Source organism: Podarcis melisellensis (genome assembly GCF_964234715.1).
Source record: "Podarcis melisellensis genome assembly, chromosome: 3".
Classification (NCBI taxonomy): domain Eukaryota; kingdom Metazoa; phylum Chordata; class Lepidosauria; order Squamata; family Lacertidae; genus Podarcis; species Podarcis melisellensis.
This window is the reverse complement of record NC_138530.1, coordinates 31,146,595-31,164,049: the sequence shown is the minus strand read 5'-3', so window position 1 is coordinate 31,164,049 and position 17,455 is coordinate 31,146,595. Positions and strand designations below refer to the sequence as shown.

At 39.9% G+C, this 17,455-nt stretch overlaps 1 protein-coding gene across 3 annotated transcripts in view; it reads right to left on the bottom strand.

The window, feature by feature from the left end:
* DNAH14 (dynein axonemal heavy chain 14) overlaps positions 1 to 17,455 on the bottom strand; it is a 138,706-nt gene that overhangs the window by 32,226 nt on the left and 89,025 nt on the right. For all 3 annotated transcript variants that reach the window (XM_081903569.1, XM_081903568.1, XM_081903567.1), the window contains exons 51-60: positions 15,411 to 15,578; positions 14,066 to 14,155; positions 13,086 to 13,283; positions 11,062 to 11,223; positions 8,647 to 8,835; positions 7,837 to 8,015; positions 6,335 to 6,443; positions 3,704 to 3,829; positions 2,456 to 2,550; positions 1,726 to 1,885 (exon numbers count right to left, since the gene is read on the bottom strand). In XM_081903569.1, the coding sequence (XP_081759695.1) occupies positions 1,726 to 1,885; positions 2,456 to 2,550; positions 3,704 to 3,829; positions 6,335 to 6,443; positions 7,837 to 8,015; positions 8,647 to 8,835; positions 11,062 to 11,223; positions 13,086 to 13,283; positions 14,066 to 14,155; positions 15,411 to 15,578 (1,476 nt within the window). The remainder of the gene's footprint in view (positions 1 to 1,725; positions 1,886 to 2,455; positions 2,551 to 3,703; positions 3,830 to 6,334; positions 6,444 to 7,836; positions 8,016 to 8,646; positions 8,836 to 11,061; positions 11,224 to 13,085; positions 13,284 to 14,065; positions 14,156 to 15,410; positions 15,579 to 17,455) is intronic.

Below are 17,455 nucleotides of genomic sequence, written 5' to 3'. Positions count from 1 at the left end.
TTACATCCAAGACCAGATAACTTAATGACTTTGACAGCTGATATGTCAACAAATATTAAGTTACTTATGCTTACCAAAATCAGGTGAATACATAAGACTACATGAACTCAGGACTGGAGAGCTAATACATCCTATTACCCCACATCATTCCACACATTGGAAACAGTGTGAGATTTGCCCCTTTGTGCCTTTATAAATATACAAAGAAGAGTGAGTATGCCATATAAGACACAGAGGAGTAGGATGCCATAATTTATAGCACAGAACGGGGGAGTATTTTTTTGGAATACAAAACCATTTCTTCAGGCCAATTTTTAAAAACAAAACCACTTTTCCAGCTAACTTGGTTCAACTGGAATTCTAGGCATGTCTTGTGTGTGTGATTTGGCTTTGTTCAGAGAATGACAGCATCAATGCAGTAATCAGGGATGGCCACAATGGTGCAAACCAGTGCTAATCCAAGAAAGTGTGTCACACACAGGAGGCTGTAACCGCTTTGCTCTCTCAGAGCACCTATAATTCAGCTAAAACAAATCCTTTGTGAGTAATCCTTTAGCAAATCAAGTGTCCATTTTACATTTTTTAAATAGGTTCACATTCACCCCTTTTCAACCTGTAGAGCAAGAGCACTTTACGAAAGTAAAACTTAAGTGGTTGTACAGGAAACTATGTTAGTATGACTCAGGCTAACCCCGGAAATTTATGACGTGTGCCTTTTGTTATATAATGGCATTCATATCCAGTCCAAACATTTTGTGAAAAGCCTTTTTAGTTTTATGCTGAGGTTTGCCTATCATTTCCCCCTCTAACTAGTAGCATTTATTAATTCCAATTTTTTCAGCTTTTTGAAACCACTCCAGAAGGCTGCTCCACACTATTTTAGATATGTTATCCAACTGAATAACCATGGGAGATGATTTCTCATTCTTTTGGAAGTTCAAGACTTTAACTTGATTCCTTCCATGCTTTTCTGCCACCACCACCCATACCCTTTGCCTCTGAACCATGTTTGTTATTTTCCTCGGGATTAATGAGGAATTCTCTACTGAGAGGCCATTGTCTTTCTAAAAGGGGAAGGTTTTTCTATTCTTAAACCAGGCTAAGTGGGTTCAATGGAACCCAAATTAAAAGAGAAAAGAGGGAAACTTAAAGGAGGAGAATCACCTCAACTTTTCAGAAGTAATAGGGATCTCATTGTTACAAGAGATGACAACTTATTGTCCCAATTTATTTATGGGTCTCTCACAACAACCCATAAGTAATTGCACCTGGCTCTTGGATATAGACTTCTACCCATTTGTGAGTCTTCCACCATGTCAGTGAACATCCAACTTTGCCTCCCCAATTTACTATCAGACAGGGCAAACTTGGGATCTTAACTCTAGATAGTTTCAAATTCCTGTCTTTTCCTAACTTCATTCTTTATAGCTCTCACAAAACCAAGACAGCCAGTACTTTGCAAGAGAATTTCCCCTTTCCTGATCGTTTCTCTTTCTTTGTAGCTTAAGATGCATTCACAGAAGGTGACGCTATACTTTTAGCCTTCTCATTTCCTATTTCTGAAATGGTAACTAAGTAAACAGACCAGGAGAATAAGAGAATTGCAGTATTAGTTTGAAATGTGCATTAAAATGACGTAACTTATTGTTTAAGGTAATCTATCTGAAAATTCTTAGGTATACAATAGAAGAAACATAAATAACATACACCACATCCTTCTTTTACCTTTTCGGGTAGATTATCTTTGTCAAGATTAACCAATCTCTTTAGGAACCCAGGATCTGCAAGCAGTAATTTTGCTGTTGTCCAGTTAGGTTTCTTTTGAAGTAGAACACAAACTGCATTCATAACAGTAAGTACAAGTGGAGGAGGGCGAGCATACACTCTGTGCGATACAGAAGAAAAGTCAACTGAACAAAATGCACTAAATACCTTTTTTTTTTTGTCAAAAAAGCCCCCAACAACTTTAGTTAGAGCCAGACTACTGGACGGTGGCTTATCCTGCCTCATTAATATAGTGTGATTAACATACAGCAACATTTCACATGAAAAATCTTAACACTGGAAAATACTTTGGATATTGTTCAAAATATTTATAATTTCATGTCAGAAAGGGAACTATTGTGACTATTGACTATTGAGACATAGTAACAAAAATGAAGAAACTAGAGATAATTTGCACATTTATTTACATAAGTAAAACATTTTAAAGTTTGTTGTCAGCATTCTTCACTTCTTTTCCCTTAAAAGATATTGAAACCATGCCTACTTTAAATTACCACAGTAGTAGCAATGCTTACCTAAACCATAATGAATGAAGATGAACAGAAAAATGCTTTGAAATGCAGCAAATATGGGGCCACTAGATTTGTTGCCTTATCCAGCATGATCTGAAAACTGTACTGATTTTTAACCAAAATCAAAAGCAAACTACAAACATGAGCAATACACTTACCTAACTTCTGCAATGTGGTTTTTGTCAAGTGCATCAAGAGCAGCGACAGCTTTTTCCAAAGTTGGCATTACAGCATTGAGCTCATCTGTTGCTTGCTATATATATAAAAAGAAAAGTTAGACTTTGATGTTTTCTTTGACAGTGTATAGCTGTACTAATGCTGTTTTGTTTTCTATTCTCTGGGTATGTGCTCATATTTATAATATTTGTTTCAAGCCATCTACAGCTGAAGATGGGATTTACATATCCTAGAACCTGCAAAATTTGGGATGGAATCAGAAATTGTACTGGCTCCCATAGTCAACATCAACTATGTTATATAACAGATTTTTGTGTCCCCCCCCCCCCCGGGAGCATTGTCATTTTATTGGAGAGCTCAGTGTGTCTGGCATTTGTCAAGAAGCCCATTCCACTGCCTGTTCTGCTCATTACTGATAGCGGGGCAAATTTGCAGCCTGCAGGCTGAAAGAGGTACAGGGACCATGTCATACCCTACGTCATCACACACATTTCGTACCTGGTGTAGGCGGATGTCAGTGCCCTACTTAAGAGCCAGACACCTGCTCCCCTGCCCTCTTCTCTCCACGGTAGCACCTGCCCTCTTCAGTCTCTCAGTGTGATTTATTTGGTTGCTTCAGGACCAGCTAGGAACTTTTGGGCCTATCTAATCTTCACTTCGTAGGTCAGGCCTTTTTGCCTACTCTACACTGAATAGCTGGTTGGGGACACTTGATAGCCTGCCATGTTGTTCCATAGGTTGATCTGGCTTTCAGGTGAGTCACATTTGACGGGTGGTTAGGTACGGGCAGAGGACAGTTATGTTTCAGCCTGGTGATGCTTTTTAGGAACCTTTCAAGGGGCTGGTCTGGTCCTGAGGCTTACTCTCTGGGCACTGGGGAAAGATAGGGGCCACCCCTGAGGCCAACCTGCCTCATCTACCTGAAATCAGGCTGCAGGGTGATGGTAATGCAGTAAGGATTTCCTGCTCTTCTATATGGTAAGAGCTGGGAAAGGTGGTAGGTGGAACAGCCATTTCCCCTTTCCTGCAGGCAGGGGCTGGATTGCCTAGTGGCTGCAATCTGTTAGTTTGAAGTCTTCAAGAGTTTTTCTTATGTTTAACCTTAAAATAAAGTAGCCTGAGTTCAACTCCAGCCCGTGTGTCTGTCTCTTTATTCTGCCATCTTGTCGCAAGCTGCAAATACCCAGCATGGCACAATAAAAATGAAAAACAATTGTAATATGATATACCTGGGCATATTCTTCCACAGTCTGTGTTTCTGCAGCCATAATTTCTTCATCCTGTTTAACAATAGCTCGAACTTGCTCCACAACTAATGCATCTTTGTGAAGCTTTTCCACAAGTTCCTCTATTTCCTGGTAGGAGAGATCCATTTCTCAGTCAATTAAATTTATTGCAGAATATCTTAAACAATAATTAATCTAGTATTTTGGATGTTTTATGAACTACTCAGCAAGTCCTTAATGTGATGGCAAAGATGACATGGACAGTAAGTACATAAGGACTGTGCTGCTGGATCAGGGCAAAACATTCTTCTGTTCCAGCAGTAGTGTCAAGTCACATGCTCCTGAAAGACTTATAGGCATGGTGTGATATTGATAGCTATCTCCTGTTGCTTGTGTAATCAAAGGAACACCACCTTTCAGCAGGACCACATTCAGAGATGCAGGTCAAAGCTGAAGGCACAGCATGCAAAGCTGTGCTATGTGGGAAACTGCAGACAGGCCTAACTATACATGAATCCTAGTTACATGTATGAAGGGGTTAAGACAACAGAGCTGTGTTCCTAGACTCAGCTAGGTCACACACCCTTTTCTCTGATGAGAGAGAGTGGAACCTCTTCCTGTCCCTCTCCTTCTGACCAAGGAAGATGCGTCTAAGCAAGCTCCAAGTTTAGAGCAGATGCAGAAATTGCCATCTTGACCATTGGACCTGCTATTGTTCTTGTCCATTCAATCTGCCAGAACCTGCCTTCGCATGCAGGAGATAGACAAGTCCCAAACTCACCGAGGCTTTAAGACCGATTGACTGCCCTTCATCAGGTTTAGCAAACCAGTCAAAGCACAACATGTCGCCCACCAGAGATACTGCCCATGTCAAACTCTCATTATTTAACTTTTGTATCCCATCCCTCCTAGAGACTGTGACAGAGAGCCCAAGAAACAAAGGATTAGAGTGAAGGCATATCAATTTAAAACCCATGCTCAGTCACTGCAAAGTCCTATAGGAAAAAATAATACAATATACAGGCCTAAGTTACTTTTTTAATGGGAAGACTTAATTAAATCTGTACTATTTACATGTTACTGCCCAACTTTTCAGAACAGAGGTCTCCTTTTTATATTAAAAAACCCCCAGGGAACAGCAGCTTGTGGGGGAGCCAGAAAGTTTGACCAACTAACCTCATTTGTGCAGAGGAAGAGGAAGAACTCTGCCACAGCTTCAGGGGGTGATGAGGGTAAAGGCACTCCCTCTAGCCCTATACGGCCTAGGACCCTCGTACCTACGGGACCGCCTCTCCTGGTATGCCCCACAGAGGAACTTACGGTCTTCAAACAAAAACACCTTGAAGGTCCCAGGCCACAGAGAGGTTAGGCTGGCCTCAACTAGAGCCAGGGCTTTTTCGGCTGCGGCTCCAACCTGGTGGAATGCTCTGTCACAAGAGACAAGGGCCCTGCAGGACTTGACATTTTTCCATAGGGCCTGCAAGACAGAGCTGTTCCGCCAGGCCTTTGGTTAGGGCGCAGCCTGACTCCCTCCTTTGGCAACCTTTACAAAACTTTATGGTTGCCATCAATCTTGATTTTAATTAATTTTTATAATGTTTTTATAATGTTGCACTATTTGGTGTTGTTAGCCGCCCTGAGCCCGGCTTCGGCTGGAGAGGGCGGGATATAAATAAAATTTATTATTATTATTATTATAGGTAGCTGTAGATGGGCTTGCTCATCCTAGGAGTAAGATTGGAGCAGCCAGGGAGTGAGGTTGGGGAAAGAATGTGCATTTACTAGCTTCTAAATGAAAGGTGGAATGCTTGGGAGCTGTGTCTTTGGTGTGAGCATCATCGGTGCTATTTTGTGGCTGTACTATTTTATATTGTTTCAGTTGACTTAATGTATCATTAAAAAAAACAAAAAACCAGTCTGCTGACTGAGCCTATCTACCTAAACAAGAATGCAAAAATAAATGATATATATGAAAAAAATTGTCTTTATTCAAGCGGGATATTAAATGACATGCTGTCACTAACAAGGGTTGGCAACCTGGAGTCATGGGCACCAGTTAAGATCTCTGTGGGCCCTGGGATGATTATCTCTGTTAAAAGGTGGGTCCAAAGGTACCGGTAGTTGGTATTGCTTGGTATTTGATGTTAACTTCTGTACATTGTTTTTTCTTTGTTTTTCAAGCTTGAATAAAAATAGCTTCAGATAGATAGATAGATAGATAAGATAGATATGCAAAGAACATCGGGACATAGTTTCCAAAATGAGCATCTAAGACAGGGTAGTCCATGTGGTGCTGTCCAAATGTTGTTGAACTACAACACCCATCATCCCCAACTACTGACGGTGCTGACTGGGGTTGATGGGAGGTGGAGTTCAACAAAATTAGCTAACCTGAATCTAAGGTCTATCTATGGCAGAGTAACCACTGTCAAAAGCTCTGCCTCTTATCTATTTTTAATTATTGTTTTCAAATGATCATTTGCTATTAATATTGTACTGTTTACCGGTAACCAGGCCACATATAAATCTATATAAAATAAAGCTTATATGCTCTAAATTTTGAAATGAATCCAGATACTGTAGATCACTAAATGTTTTGAAAGAACAACAAAGCAGATTTGAATGAAATTTTACCTTTGATTTTTTCTCTATTTGAGGACCAAGGACAAGTAACTCATTTTGCATAACTGTAATCTGTGAGGTTGCTTCTAGTATTTTGGTCAGACCAGAATGATAGCAAGTTCTAAAATTAAAAATAGTTAAAATCCAATCACAGTCTGTTCTGTTCTGTTACATATATTGAAATAGTCGTATATTATGTTTGCCTGCATGACAATAGCATTTTGCAAGACACTGTAAATCTGTGGGCTCCCAGAGAGACTATTGTAGCAGCTTTGCTCCTCTTCGGTTCATTTTGCTGCTGCACTGAAATAGGAACAAGGTTTGTTCACAGTTATAAAGGTAAAGGTAAAGGTACCCCTGCCTGTACGGGCCAGTTGTGTCCAACTCTAGGGTTGTGCGCCCATCTCACTTAAGAGGCTGGGGGCCAGCGCTGTCTGGAGACACTTCTGGGTCATGTGGCCAGCGTGACGAAGCTGCTCTGGCGAGCCAGCACCAGTGCAGCACACGGAAACGCTGTTTACCTTCCCGCTAGAAAGCGGTACCTATTTATCTACTTGCACTTAAGAGTGCTTTCAAACTGCTAGGTGGGCAGGACCTGGACTGAACGACGGGAGCTCACCCCGCTGCGGGGATTCGAACCGCCGACCATACGATCGGCAAGTCCTAGGCGCTGAGGTTTTATCCACAGCGCCACCCGCGTCCCTGTTCAGTTATAGGTCATGGTTATTGAGAAGAGGGCTCAACCACAAGTCCCAGTTAGGATGACATGCTAAACCAAACTTTGATTAAGCACAGAATTTGCAGTAAAAAGGATCATGGAGGAACAGAGAGACTGTGAGCTCCTCTCTGGGAGCCAGCACATTCATATGGTTTTGCCATGCCACATTTGGGCTTACTGTGTTGTGCAAACCAGATAATTGTAAATTAATCTGCGTCTTCTGAGCTGACAGTTATAAGCCTCTGAACTATTGGAGCAGTTATGTATGCATAGGGTTATGCCGAATCTGACAATTTCTGTTTCTTTCTGTTTCTTATTTTTCCAGTCTTCAGTTATCCACATTTCTACATCACTTTGGAATTTTTTATTTAAAAGTCCTCATGAAAATTCATCAGCATTTTGGTGCATAATTCTCCAAATATATATATTTTCTATACAATGTTGCTTAATATCCATGTTTATGTACGCAATTTCCCCTAATATAATGCATTTTGTATCTTATTTTCATCAACATATGCATTTCTATGTACATTTTACTCTAGCATATACGTTTTTGGGCACATTGCTTAGGTGGAGATATTGCATTGCAAAATTTGTACAGAAGCGCGGGTTTTGAAGGGTGGCTACATTTTGGTTCACATATTGTTACTGAAAGTGCAAATTAAATAGGCTTACCTTTAAACTGAGCTGACTAAATTTATTATCAATCCCTGCCTATGGATGAGGTCCATCCTAAGTCAGGGAGGCTGGATGGTCTGCCATTTCAAAGCTAAGGCTGTGCTGTATTGTTTCATACCTGTCACTCATAATTTTCTCTTTCATTGACTTCAGTATGGTTGAAAAGGTGTTTATAAACTGTAGATAACTATTGGGAGTAATGTAGTAATGCCTTTTAGTTTCCTTCAAGTACTTTTCCGTTATGATAGATACATTTTTATGAATATTAACACATATCTGAACAAGCACACTTAAGTTCTGGAAAAAAACACAAAAAGGAAAAGAATATATATTTATATCACATTTCTGTTTAAGGACATTTTGTTTGTAGTGTATTATGATAAATGATAAAACATGTATTCCTTACGTGACTGCTGTTCTGTACTTGCCTCTTTAGGTAACCAATCTAATGGGATGTGCACATAACATAACTTTGAATATTGCAGCACTCTGATTACAGGCATTCCTGCCCCTCCCCCAGTTAATCCTATTCAAGCAAACATCAGAGATGAAGCCGGTATTCTTCTAGACAACATCATGATATAGACAACAAAAGAAGGGACATCTTACTTACCATTTTAATTCACCTCAAGTTATAGAGTTATAGATGCCCTCCATATGTTTTAGACTATAACTCCCATCATCCCTAACCATTGGTTATGCTCTTGGACTGATGACGATTGTGGTGTAAAACATCTGGAGGGCTCCACATTGACTACTCCTGCTTTAAAACCTTGTCCTGAATTTACAAAAACAGATTAGAATAATATATGCAAAGTTTGAATTTGTACCAAATGCTTATTGAAAATCAACATGGCCTCACTAGTGAGAACTATAACAAAATATGAAATTACAGTTTACCACATGTTAAAATGTACAAATACGCTACCTGATTCTGAAATGTGTTGTCCTGTTTAAAGTAACTTTGTGCAACATGGCAAAGGGCTTCTTCAGGCCAAGTGTCATACCAGTCAACTGTACAGCAATTAATAGTGGCAGGATATGTCCGACAACGCTGACGGAAGGTCAGTCCTGCATAACTTGTTGTCAAAACAATATGAAGATTGCTACGTACTTTCTGAAAAAGATTTAATCATTTGTGGAAAACTTCACCCATATATATCTTTTTTCAAAATTATGCATGCAGGAATGTTTAGATTGTCATATTAGTGGTCAATCAAATGCACACATGCTAATTCCCCCCCCCCTTTTATCAAGAGAGATTCACATATATATTCCTCTTAATTTACATTAATAGTATACTATTACCTCCTATTTATTATTTATAGCTAAAAAGTCTGTCATATACTTTGAAAGTTATACCTTCCCTCCCTCAGCAACTTAATGTCAAACAGCATGAAGAACAAGGTAGGACCCCATGGAGCTCTCAAAAACATGAGGTTGAGAAGCAGTCCCCCAGCATTGCCTTTCTGGGGCCTACTTGTCAGCTAAAACTAAATGGAGCCCTCAAGTCCCATTTATTGTAGATGGTACAGAAGAATGCCACGGTCAATGGTCCAGCAAAAGCAATAGTAATCCTTGCCTAGTTACTGACATAGATAAGGTGATCAAGGCCTGAACCCAGATTGTAAGGGATCCAAGCAATCAGCATCAACCAAGAAAGTTGAGACACCATTACTTATTTAAGCCTCTTGCTCAGGGGTCCTCAAACTACGGTCCGCAAGCCGGATCTGGCCCGCCAGGGTCCTAAATCCTGCCTGCCCGGCCATTGCAGAACCCGTCGCGAAAGTGTTGAGGAGGAGACTCAAGCAGCAGCGGCTCTGCTCAAGAAGCCATGCCTGGTTTACCTCAGCACGCGGGGACTGACTGAGCGGGCAGTTGCCCCCCAATCAAGTAAATAAATAAGCAAACTTAAGTAACTGACCATTTGCTTCACAGATAACTTGGTTCTGCCCCCCCCCAACCTAAAGCCTGCTCCCCTTAACACAAATCCTGGCTACACCCATGTCCCGGACCTTGCATTAAATGTGTCAAATATAAGTGATTTTATCAGCAAAGTATTTAACAAATCAGTCACAGCAGGCCATCCTTCAGATTCAGTTGTGAAGTTCGGGAAATGGACTGGGATCTCTGTACTTCCTGAAGCCTGCATTTCCTGCCTATGGATATTATATGGCAGTATCTATCCTTCTGGTGTACTATTTTTTAAGAGAGAACTAATGATCCCTTCACCACTTAAAACAGCTCTACTGGCTGCCACCGAGTCAATGCAGTGGAAGAGCAAGATGTTTTGCCACAGAGTAGGCTCTAAAGTGTATTAAGCAAGACTCCTTCAGTCTTACAGGATGTTTGAGCTATGGCCAATGGGAGAGGGCCCACAGAATGATTGTGCCTTCAATAATTTGTTCAATGTTTGATGCTGTCGGACAGGATCTTGTGAAGGATTCTTTACTAAATCCTCCAACCAGACCATGCATGTTCATGCACAGGATGAAGTAGAACATCCTGTGTAAGGTCCCAACAGTAGACTGCCCAGTTTCTGTTCTTTAATCTCGTAATCTTCTTCCTGAAGCTGCCATTAATGGCGATGGTTGAAACCCCCAAATAAATAACAGGGACAGCAAGTAACAAAAAAATGGTAAATATGAAATAAAGGGGTTGGGAAAGTAGCCGGAACAAAAATGAAGAAGCCAAACAGCAGAAGAAAACAAAAGGCAGTTTTTGGTGTGTTTTTTTTGGAAAAGAAGGAAAGCAGTAAGAGCATCAAAGCCAGAATTGAATTAAAAGGCAAGAGAGTGGCTTTTCAGATCTTTGACAGAACCTCTGAATGAGATAGCAGGGAAATCCATTGCAGGCATCTGGAAACCAATTGGATCTATTTTTTTCAGAATGGCTATTGCATTTCCCTTCCATCTTTTTTTTTTTGTTTTGTTCCACCACTCCAACATTCATCCAGCATTTTGTGCCCACTGAGCATTTTCACTGAGTTGTTCTCAAATTCCTCCCCCTCATTTAGAAAGAAATGGGCTTCATTCCTTCCCCCATTCACTTTTTTGTGGGGAAGTACGTGTCCAATAAGCTTAGTGATACCTCAGTCACTTGTGGATGGTGATGTTTTAGCTACAAAAAGATCCACTCAGAGAATGAGTTGCATATAGGACTTCAAAATGATACATGCAACATAAATTGAATTTTAAATACAAAACCATTAGGGTCTGGCATTGTTTCCACTAAATTAAATATGACAATAGTGCTCCGAAAGGTTTGCATACATGAAGCTGAGGTAAATGTGTTAAAACACATTCTCTCCAGTATGTTTGTACTGATATATTTAAAATGTTACCTGTAAGAAAAATGAGTAGATATCATCAATTGTGTTAGAGTACTTAGCCTTTTCAGCAACAGATACAAGTGGTACCATGATGTTATCCAGCTCATCCTTCTCAAATAAATTGGGCACTTGTCCTGATTTCAGGATACAACTCAGGTCCTCTAAAAATGCCTCCTATAAAAAAAATGATATTAATTAGCAATCTGCTCAGGGCTAGTTAGCTTGCCAAATAACTAAGACAGCCTTCACCAACAACATGCCCTCCAGATATTTTGGGCTACAACTCCCATCATCTCTATCTGCTGTATTGTTTTTAACACTCGATTGGGAGCCGCCCAGAGTGGCTGGGGAAACTCAGCCAGATGTGCGGGGTATAAATAAATAAATGATTAGTAGTAGTAGTAGTAGTAGTAGTATTGTTATTATTAATATAATAGCAGAGCCATGTGGCTGCAAGAGATGGGAATTGTAGTCCAAAACATCCAGAGGTCATGCTGAAGTTTCCAAACCATCTTCAGAGTCAGCCCCATATATAATTCCCTGCATTATATGTAATCTTGTGACCAGAGGATAGACGGCAGAAGTTAGGCTATCCCTGCCCATATAGGAGTGCAGCTGGGTCACCAACTGAAGCTGATGGGTTCAAGCCACTGAGGCCACCTGAGTTTCAAATGACAGCAATGTATCCAGAAGTACACTCAAGCTGTGCACCCACTCCTTCAGCCAAAACAATCTCATTTCAATCAATGTTAACAGGTGTACCTACTATTAAAGCACCAATCTGAAAATTTTGGTTTCTCTTTAGTTCCCCCCCCCCCCGCCTTACATTGTGTTCTATATTTCCACATCATTTTGTGATTTTTGAGGGGGGGATTCATGATAATTCATCAGCATTTTAGTATAGATTCCTAATATACATATATTTGTATTCAATTTGGTTTATCATAGAGGTTTTTGCAAAGCTATTTTCCCCAATGTATTGGATGTGTTTGTTATTTCACTATATTTCTCATATATGCATTTCTACATACACTTTACCCCAGTATATGCATTTTTGTACACCTTACCTGGTTGGAGAATTGCATTGCAAAATTCGGAGAAATGTGAATTTTAAAGGATGGCTGTGTCTTTCCATTTGTGTATTGTTTTGGAAAGTGTAAATTAGTTAGATAAGTTCACCTTTAAATTTGAACCAAATTCTATTTGTCCCCCAGCCCTGATTTTGACTAGATTGAGCCTCATTTACCCTTATCTTGTCAGTTACTGGGAAAAGTCACACGTGAATTAAAATGAAAGGAGAAAAATAGATGGATGTCATCTTTGCTATACTGATACTTCCAAGCCTCATATTCCTAAATGTCCAAAGCTTGCTGTTTCATGCAGATGTTAAAATGCATGAAAAAGAAGGAGTCCTTAAAGAAAACAACTCTCATAGGAAATAATGGTTCTCTCCCAGGTCCACCTTTTGAAAACTTCCTACAAGGAAAGAGTGAAACCACTGCAAAGCAATGCCCACACCCCCAATCCTAACGAGTGCTCTAGAAGGGTTCCATGAACAGTGGTATATGAAATGGATTTAGATAATGTGATATTTGACATTGTACAAGCGTACTTCCCCTGGTGCAACAGGACTTCCCTGTCCTTGCACTCTCCCTGCACGCACATACCAAAATCTGCTCTGGAGGGAGTCCCTCACAAATCATCACATACTCAACCCTCTTAGTTAGGAATGGGAGATTAGAAAAAGGCCTCCTATTATTTGCAACAAAGGCAGACATGGGTCAAGTGGCCACAGAGCAGAGCAAAGCATGCCAAGCACTTGGTCCAAATCCTTTTGTATCAACATGCAAAACTCGTCCAGCACAACATGACAACACTATCTAACGGAAGAAATTGTGATGTGAGCCAAATATTCAGGTAAAGCAATGTGGAAACTACCTAAATATACTATGATTAGGAAATGGACAATCATAACAAGTGTGCAATAAACTTTATGCATATATTCCAAGTCCAATACATATATTACAAAGGATTACCTGAATAATATCAGATTCTGTGATGAGAAAAACTGTCCTCCTGCCTTCCACACCTGCCTGCTTACAAACTTCTTTCAGATCTTCTCTAAAATTTCCATAGGTGTAATTACGGGAAATAGATAACCTGTAGAGGCTGCATGCAGATAAGTAACAGGCTAAGGATGCACAGGTTACCTTGCCAGTTCCACCATGACCAACCTGCAGGGGGAAAAAACAGTCTAACTTGAAACCGGAAAAGTTGGCTCTGTTAAATCAAACTTGTGGAAATCATAGGATTTCAGTAGGTTTTTAGGATGTGCATGGTGAATTTAGAGAAAACAAAATTTAATGGAAACAAAAGTAAATAAAAAGCCAGCAAATATTTGTCACAGCATTTGCCAAAGGCACCTTGATGGAACTAAGTAGAGCTCATCAGTGGCTGAATTAAGACATCCTGGGAATCTGATGCATATGATCTTGAGTACCTTGATGGAATAAATGTGGGGTATAAATGTAACAAAATAAATGAATAAAACAATTCAGAAGCCTCACTAGATTAAAAGTGATTTAATGCTATGTTTGTGCATAGAAATGAAGCCTTAGGCTTAGGCTATGTAATTAAACCCTCAGCAATGCAAAGTTTTCTATATTATCTATATGATCCAACCAAAGTCTATCAAATCCAGAGTTTTAATCACACAGTAGCCAACCACGTGTGTGAGGAAAGCTCATAAGCAGGATATGAGCAAAATAGCACTCCTGTTTGTAATTCCTTGCAACTGGTATTCAAAGGTATATTGCTGCATCTCAGATACTGGAGGAAATATAATCCTTCTGCTCATAAAAGCAATGATTTAAGAGAAAAAGGAATAAAAATGCACTAGTGTAAGTTTAAAGAAAATACTTATTTTGATTTGCCATACTAATTATGAATTGAAATAACTGTCACTGGAATTTTACATATTATAATTAAAAATGAAACTATAAGCATTTTTTCTTACCAATGTCATGTGACTACCATCTTGTCGAAAAATTCTTGCTGCCCTTGTTATATGTTGTATTGCTTCTTTAAAAAATACTATGGAAATACCCTAAGAAAACAAGGAGCATAAATTTTAAACATCTTGTTATAGTTAAGTTAGTATACTTATAAGGATCTTATTCTATTCATAATAATTAAGCATCAGACATAGGCTTATTGGACACCTGCAAAGCTCTTGGCTCTGCTCCTTCTCCTTGCTGTCACTGTGGCATGCACCAATCTCCAAACAAAAGAACCCCCCCCCAACAAAAAAAGTATACACTTCCATGATTACACATATAACTTGCAAATTTGCCTGCACATCTAAACAAGGTAATATGCAAGCCTCACAACAATGCAATGGTCCCAGAATAGTCTATGCAAATGGAGTGGGGATAAACATAAGTTTTCCAGATGGGGATTTAAAATATAAATCAAGTGTGCAGTGAACAGCCATTTCATGAAAATGCCTGTGCAAATGTTTCCTTTGTGAAATGAATTATTCCTATTTCTAATCTGTACCTTTGCTCTCTGATAGGGGTATTGGAGAATTATGACAAAAATGGAATTGGGAGTAGATATTGCCCATTTCTTTTATTCATCCCATGGAAATCAATAATGATCAATCCAGTGAGCACTATTCACCAGTGCTGCTTTCAGTCCATACATCACCATCACAATAATATTAATTAATTATTAATTATTAATATTATTATTATTATTCTCTGCCCATCTGGCTGTGTTTCCCCACTCTGGGCAGCATACAACACATAAAAAATTGTAAAACATTAGACATTAAAAATTTCCCGATACAGGGTTGCCCTGATTATAATTATGTTTTCCACCATTTTCACTGTGTTTCATTTGCATCAAAATGAATGGTGTAGAATCATGTAATCACAATACAGTATAATGTACACAATTTCTGTCATTATGTAAATTCATTAAGTTACATAATTTCATCATGGCAGACAGGGAGACAAATGTCATTTTTGGCAAAAGGCCAACTGAAGCAAAGCAGAAACAGTGCTGCATCTGATGAATACAGAGTGGAAGTAAAAACGCCTTCTTACAGCCCCCTATTCTCTGGTTACATCTGTACTCATGCAGACCCAATGGAGGTCTACCCAGGGAGGAAGACTGGGAATATATGATTACAAGCCCCATTCCTTGTTACTTATCTGCATCAGGAGTAGGAATAATACCTGAAACAGAGAAATGGATAAATGTACAAACAGCAGCAGCAATGGAATTGCTCCTTGTTGCCAGAATAGGGCCACCCATGATCCACCTCATTGTAACCACTTGTAGGTCTTCAGATTTACCTGAGGGCTTACTCCCTGCATTTTAATGCACTGCTCTTCTAGGACCCAAAGTAGATGTGTCTTGTTGGTGACGTTTCTGTAGACTCTCTTGTGTACAGGCTGGTTTGAATCCAGAAAATCCACAAATAGGGGTGGTTCTTCCATCAACTGATCTTTTGTCCAGGGAATCTATAAAAATAGCCTAATTATTTTACACAATAATAGGCAGCAATTGTGCTTTTTCCAGCATGGCTTGTGGATTCTGTATGATCCCTTCTTTGATAGCCCAGTCATTTAGTCACCTGGCCCTTACATCTGTCAAAGATTTTATACAGGCCAGTATTTCACTAATGGAAATTAGGACCTTTCTATTCACGAAAGGTGAGGTAAGGGTTTGAGTGTATCTATAAAGCTTTTCAGACAATGGTCAACAGAATCCAGACACAATACTAAGCAATTGCATATGTGCCAGTAGAAAAGAGGAACTAGAAATTCATGTCCAGAAATGAGTCTAGTTGCAAAAGCAGTGAGGCAAGCCATATCTGACAATGCAAAGCACAGATATACCGGTATACACAGAGGGAGGAATGGGGGTGCTTCTTAAGTTAAGGCAAGCTGCAGGCAGGAAATCCTAATCATTGATCTTTGATATTATAATATGTTATGTTATTAAACTCCATCAATGATATGTGTTGAGGATGCTAACAGATGCTGCCATCTTGATGCATACCATGGAAATACAATGAATACATACTGTGTTTGGGAGAAGATAACCTTGTCTGTCAGTGTATATATGTGATATAGCCATAAAACATATTTTAGTAGAGTTCAGAATGTCATAACTTGGCTAAAGTATGCAAAATCAGGTGGAAAATCAATACTCACCCCTACCTTTTCAGAAAAGAAACCAGAAGCAACAATATGCCTGGACCCTTTAGAAGGAAGAGCTTGTGGGAGATTTTGCCCTCAAACCTAACAATGCCTATCTACACTAGTTAGTAAATGAAGGAGTTAAGAACCACAGAGCTGTAAATTTCTAGAGCTCAACAAGGTCACATCTCCTCACCTTCAGGGAAAGAGGAAGCAACAGTTGTTTCCTGTTCTTTTCTCTCACTCTTTCCTCTTGAACCATGTAACCATGTAACATGACATCTAAGGTTGGGACTCCAGACTCAGACCACTTGTTTGAGACTAACTTCTGTATTTTGTAGCCAAGGATACATTGCCTATGTTTCAGCCATAGTACTGAACAATGCATGAGTGAGACCTCTGATTACTTTAAGTAAAGCATTAAACTTGCTTAAGGTTGTGGTCAATTCACTCTGAGAGTAGAGGCAGGGGAGCGCAATAGTGAGTGCTTACCGTAATAGTGGGGCATTTAAAGGGATAACAACCTCTATTTCCTACGCTTTGCAAACACTGTGGTTTTTTTGTTTCAAACCCTGCTAGGGCCTCTTCTGACTAGAAAATGAGTCAAGCCCTGTGCTTCTGAATTCAGGCTGTCAGCCATTTGTTCTTTTGCAGTTCCTCACACACATGTGATTTCAGGACTAACTTGGTCTTCCCCAGTTATTTCCCAACACAACTGATTCCTCATATATCTCTTCCTCTGTACCTACATCAGGGGTGAGATCCCCCAGAAGAATAGAGGCAATTGACTGTGCAGCAGTTATCTAATGCCAGCAGGCAAAATGAGCAGAAAAACGACTGAGGTAAAGTGTAGCCACTGCTCCAACTCGCTGCCAGCATCCAGCAGCACAAGCATAGAAAACACAGCTAGACCAAGTAAAGATGGAGAGGGACCAAGGAGATTGTGATCCTGCTTGGACCAGAGTGGTGCAGAAACATGATTCCTAGGAGTTGTTGGAGCCATGGAGGAAACCTATCAGAAAATGACTAAAATGGCATTCCTGCATTGTGGGAGAGAAGTGGGAAGCGCCAAGCTCCTGGCCCAATCACACTTAAGTAATCATCTCCAGAACCCCACAGCCCAGCTAGGCTCACAGCAACACCCCCTACTTCTTCCCAGCTGTAATCAGGACAATAGGGAAGGGACACTTTACAGG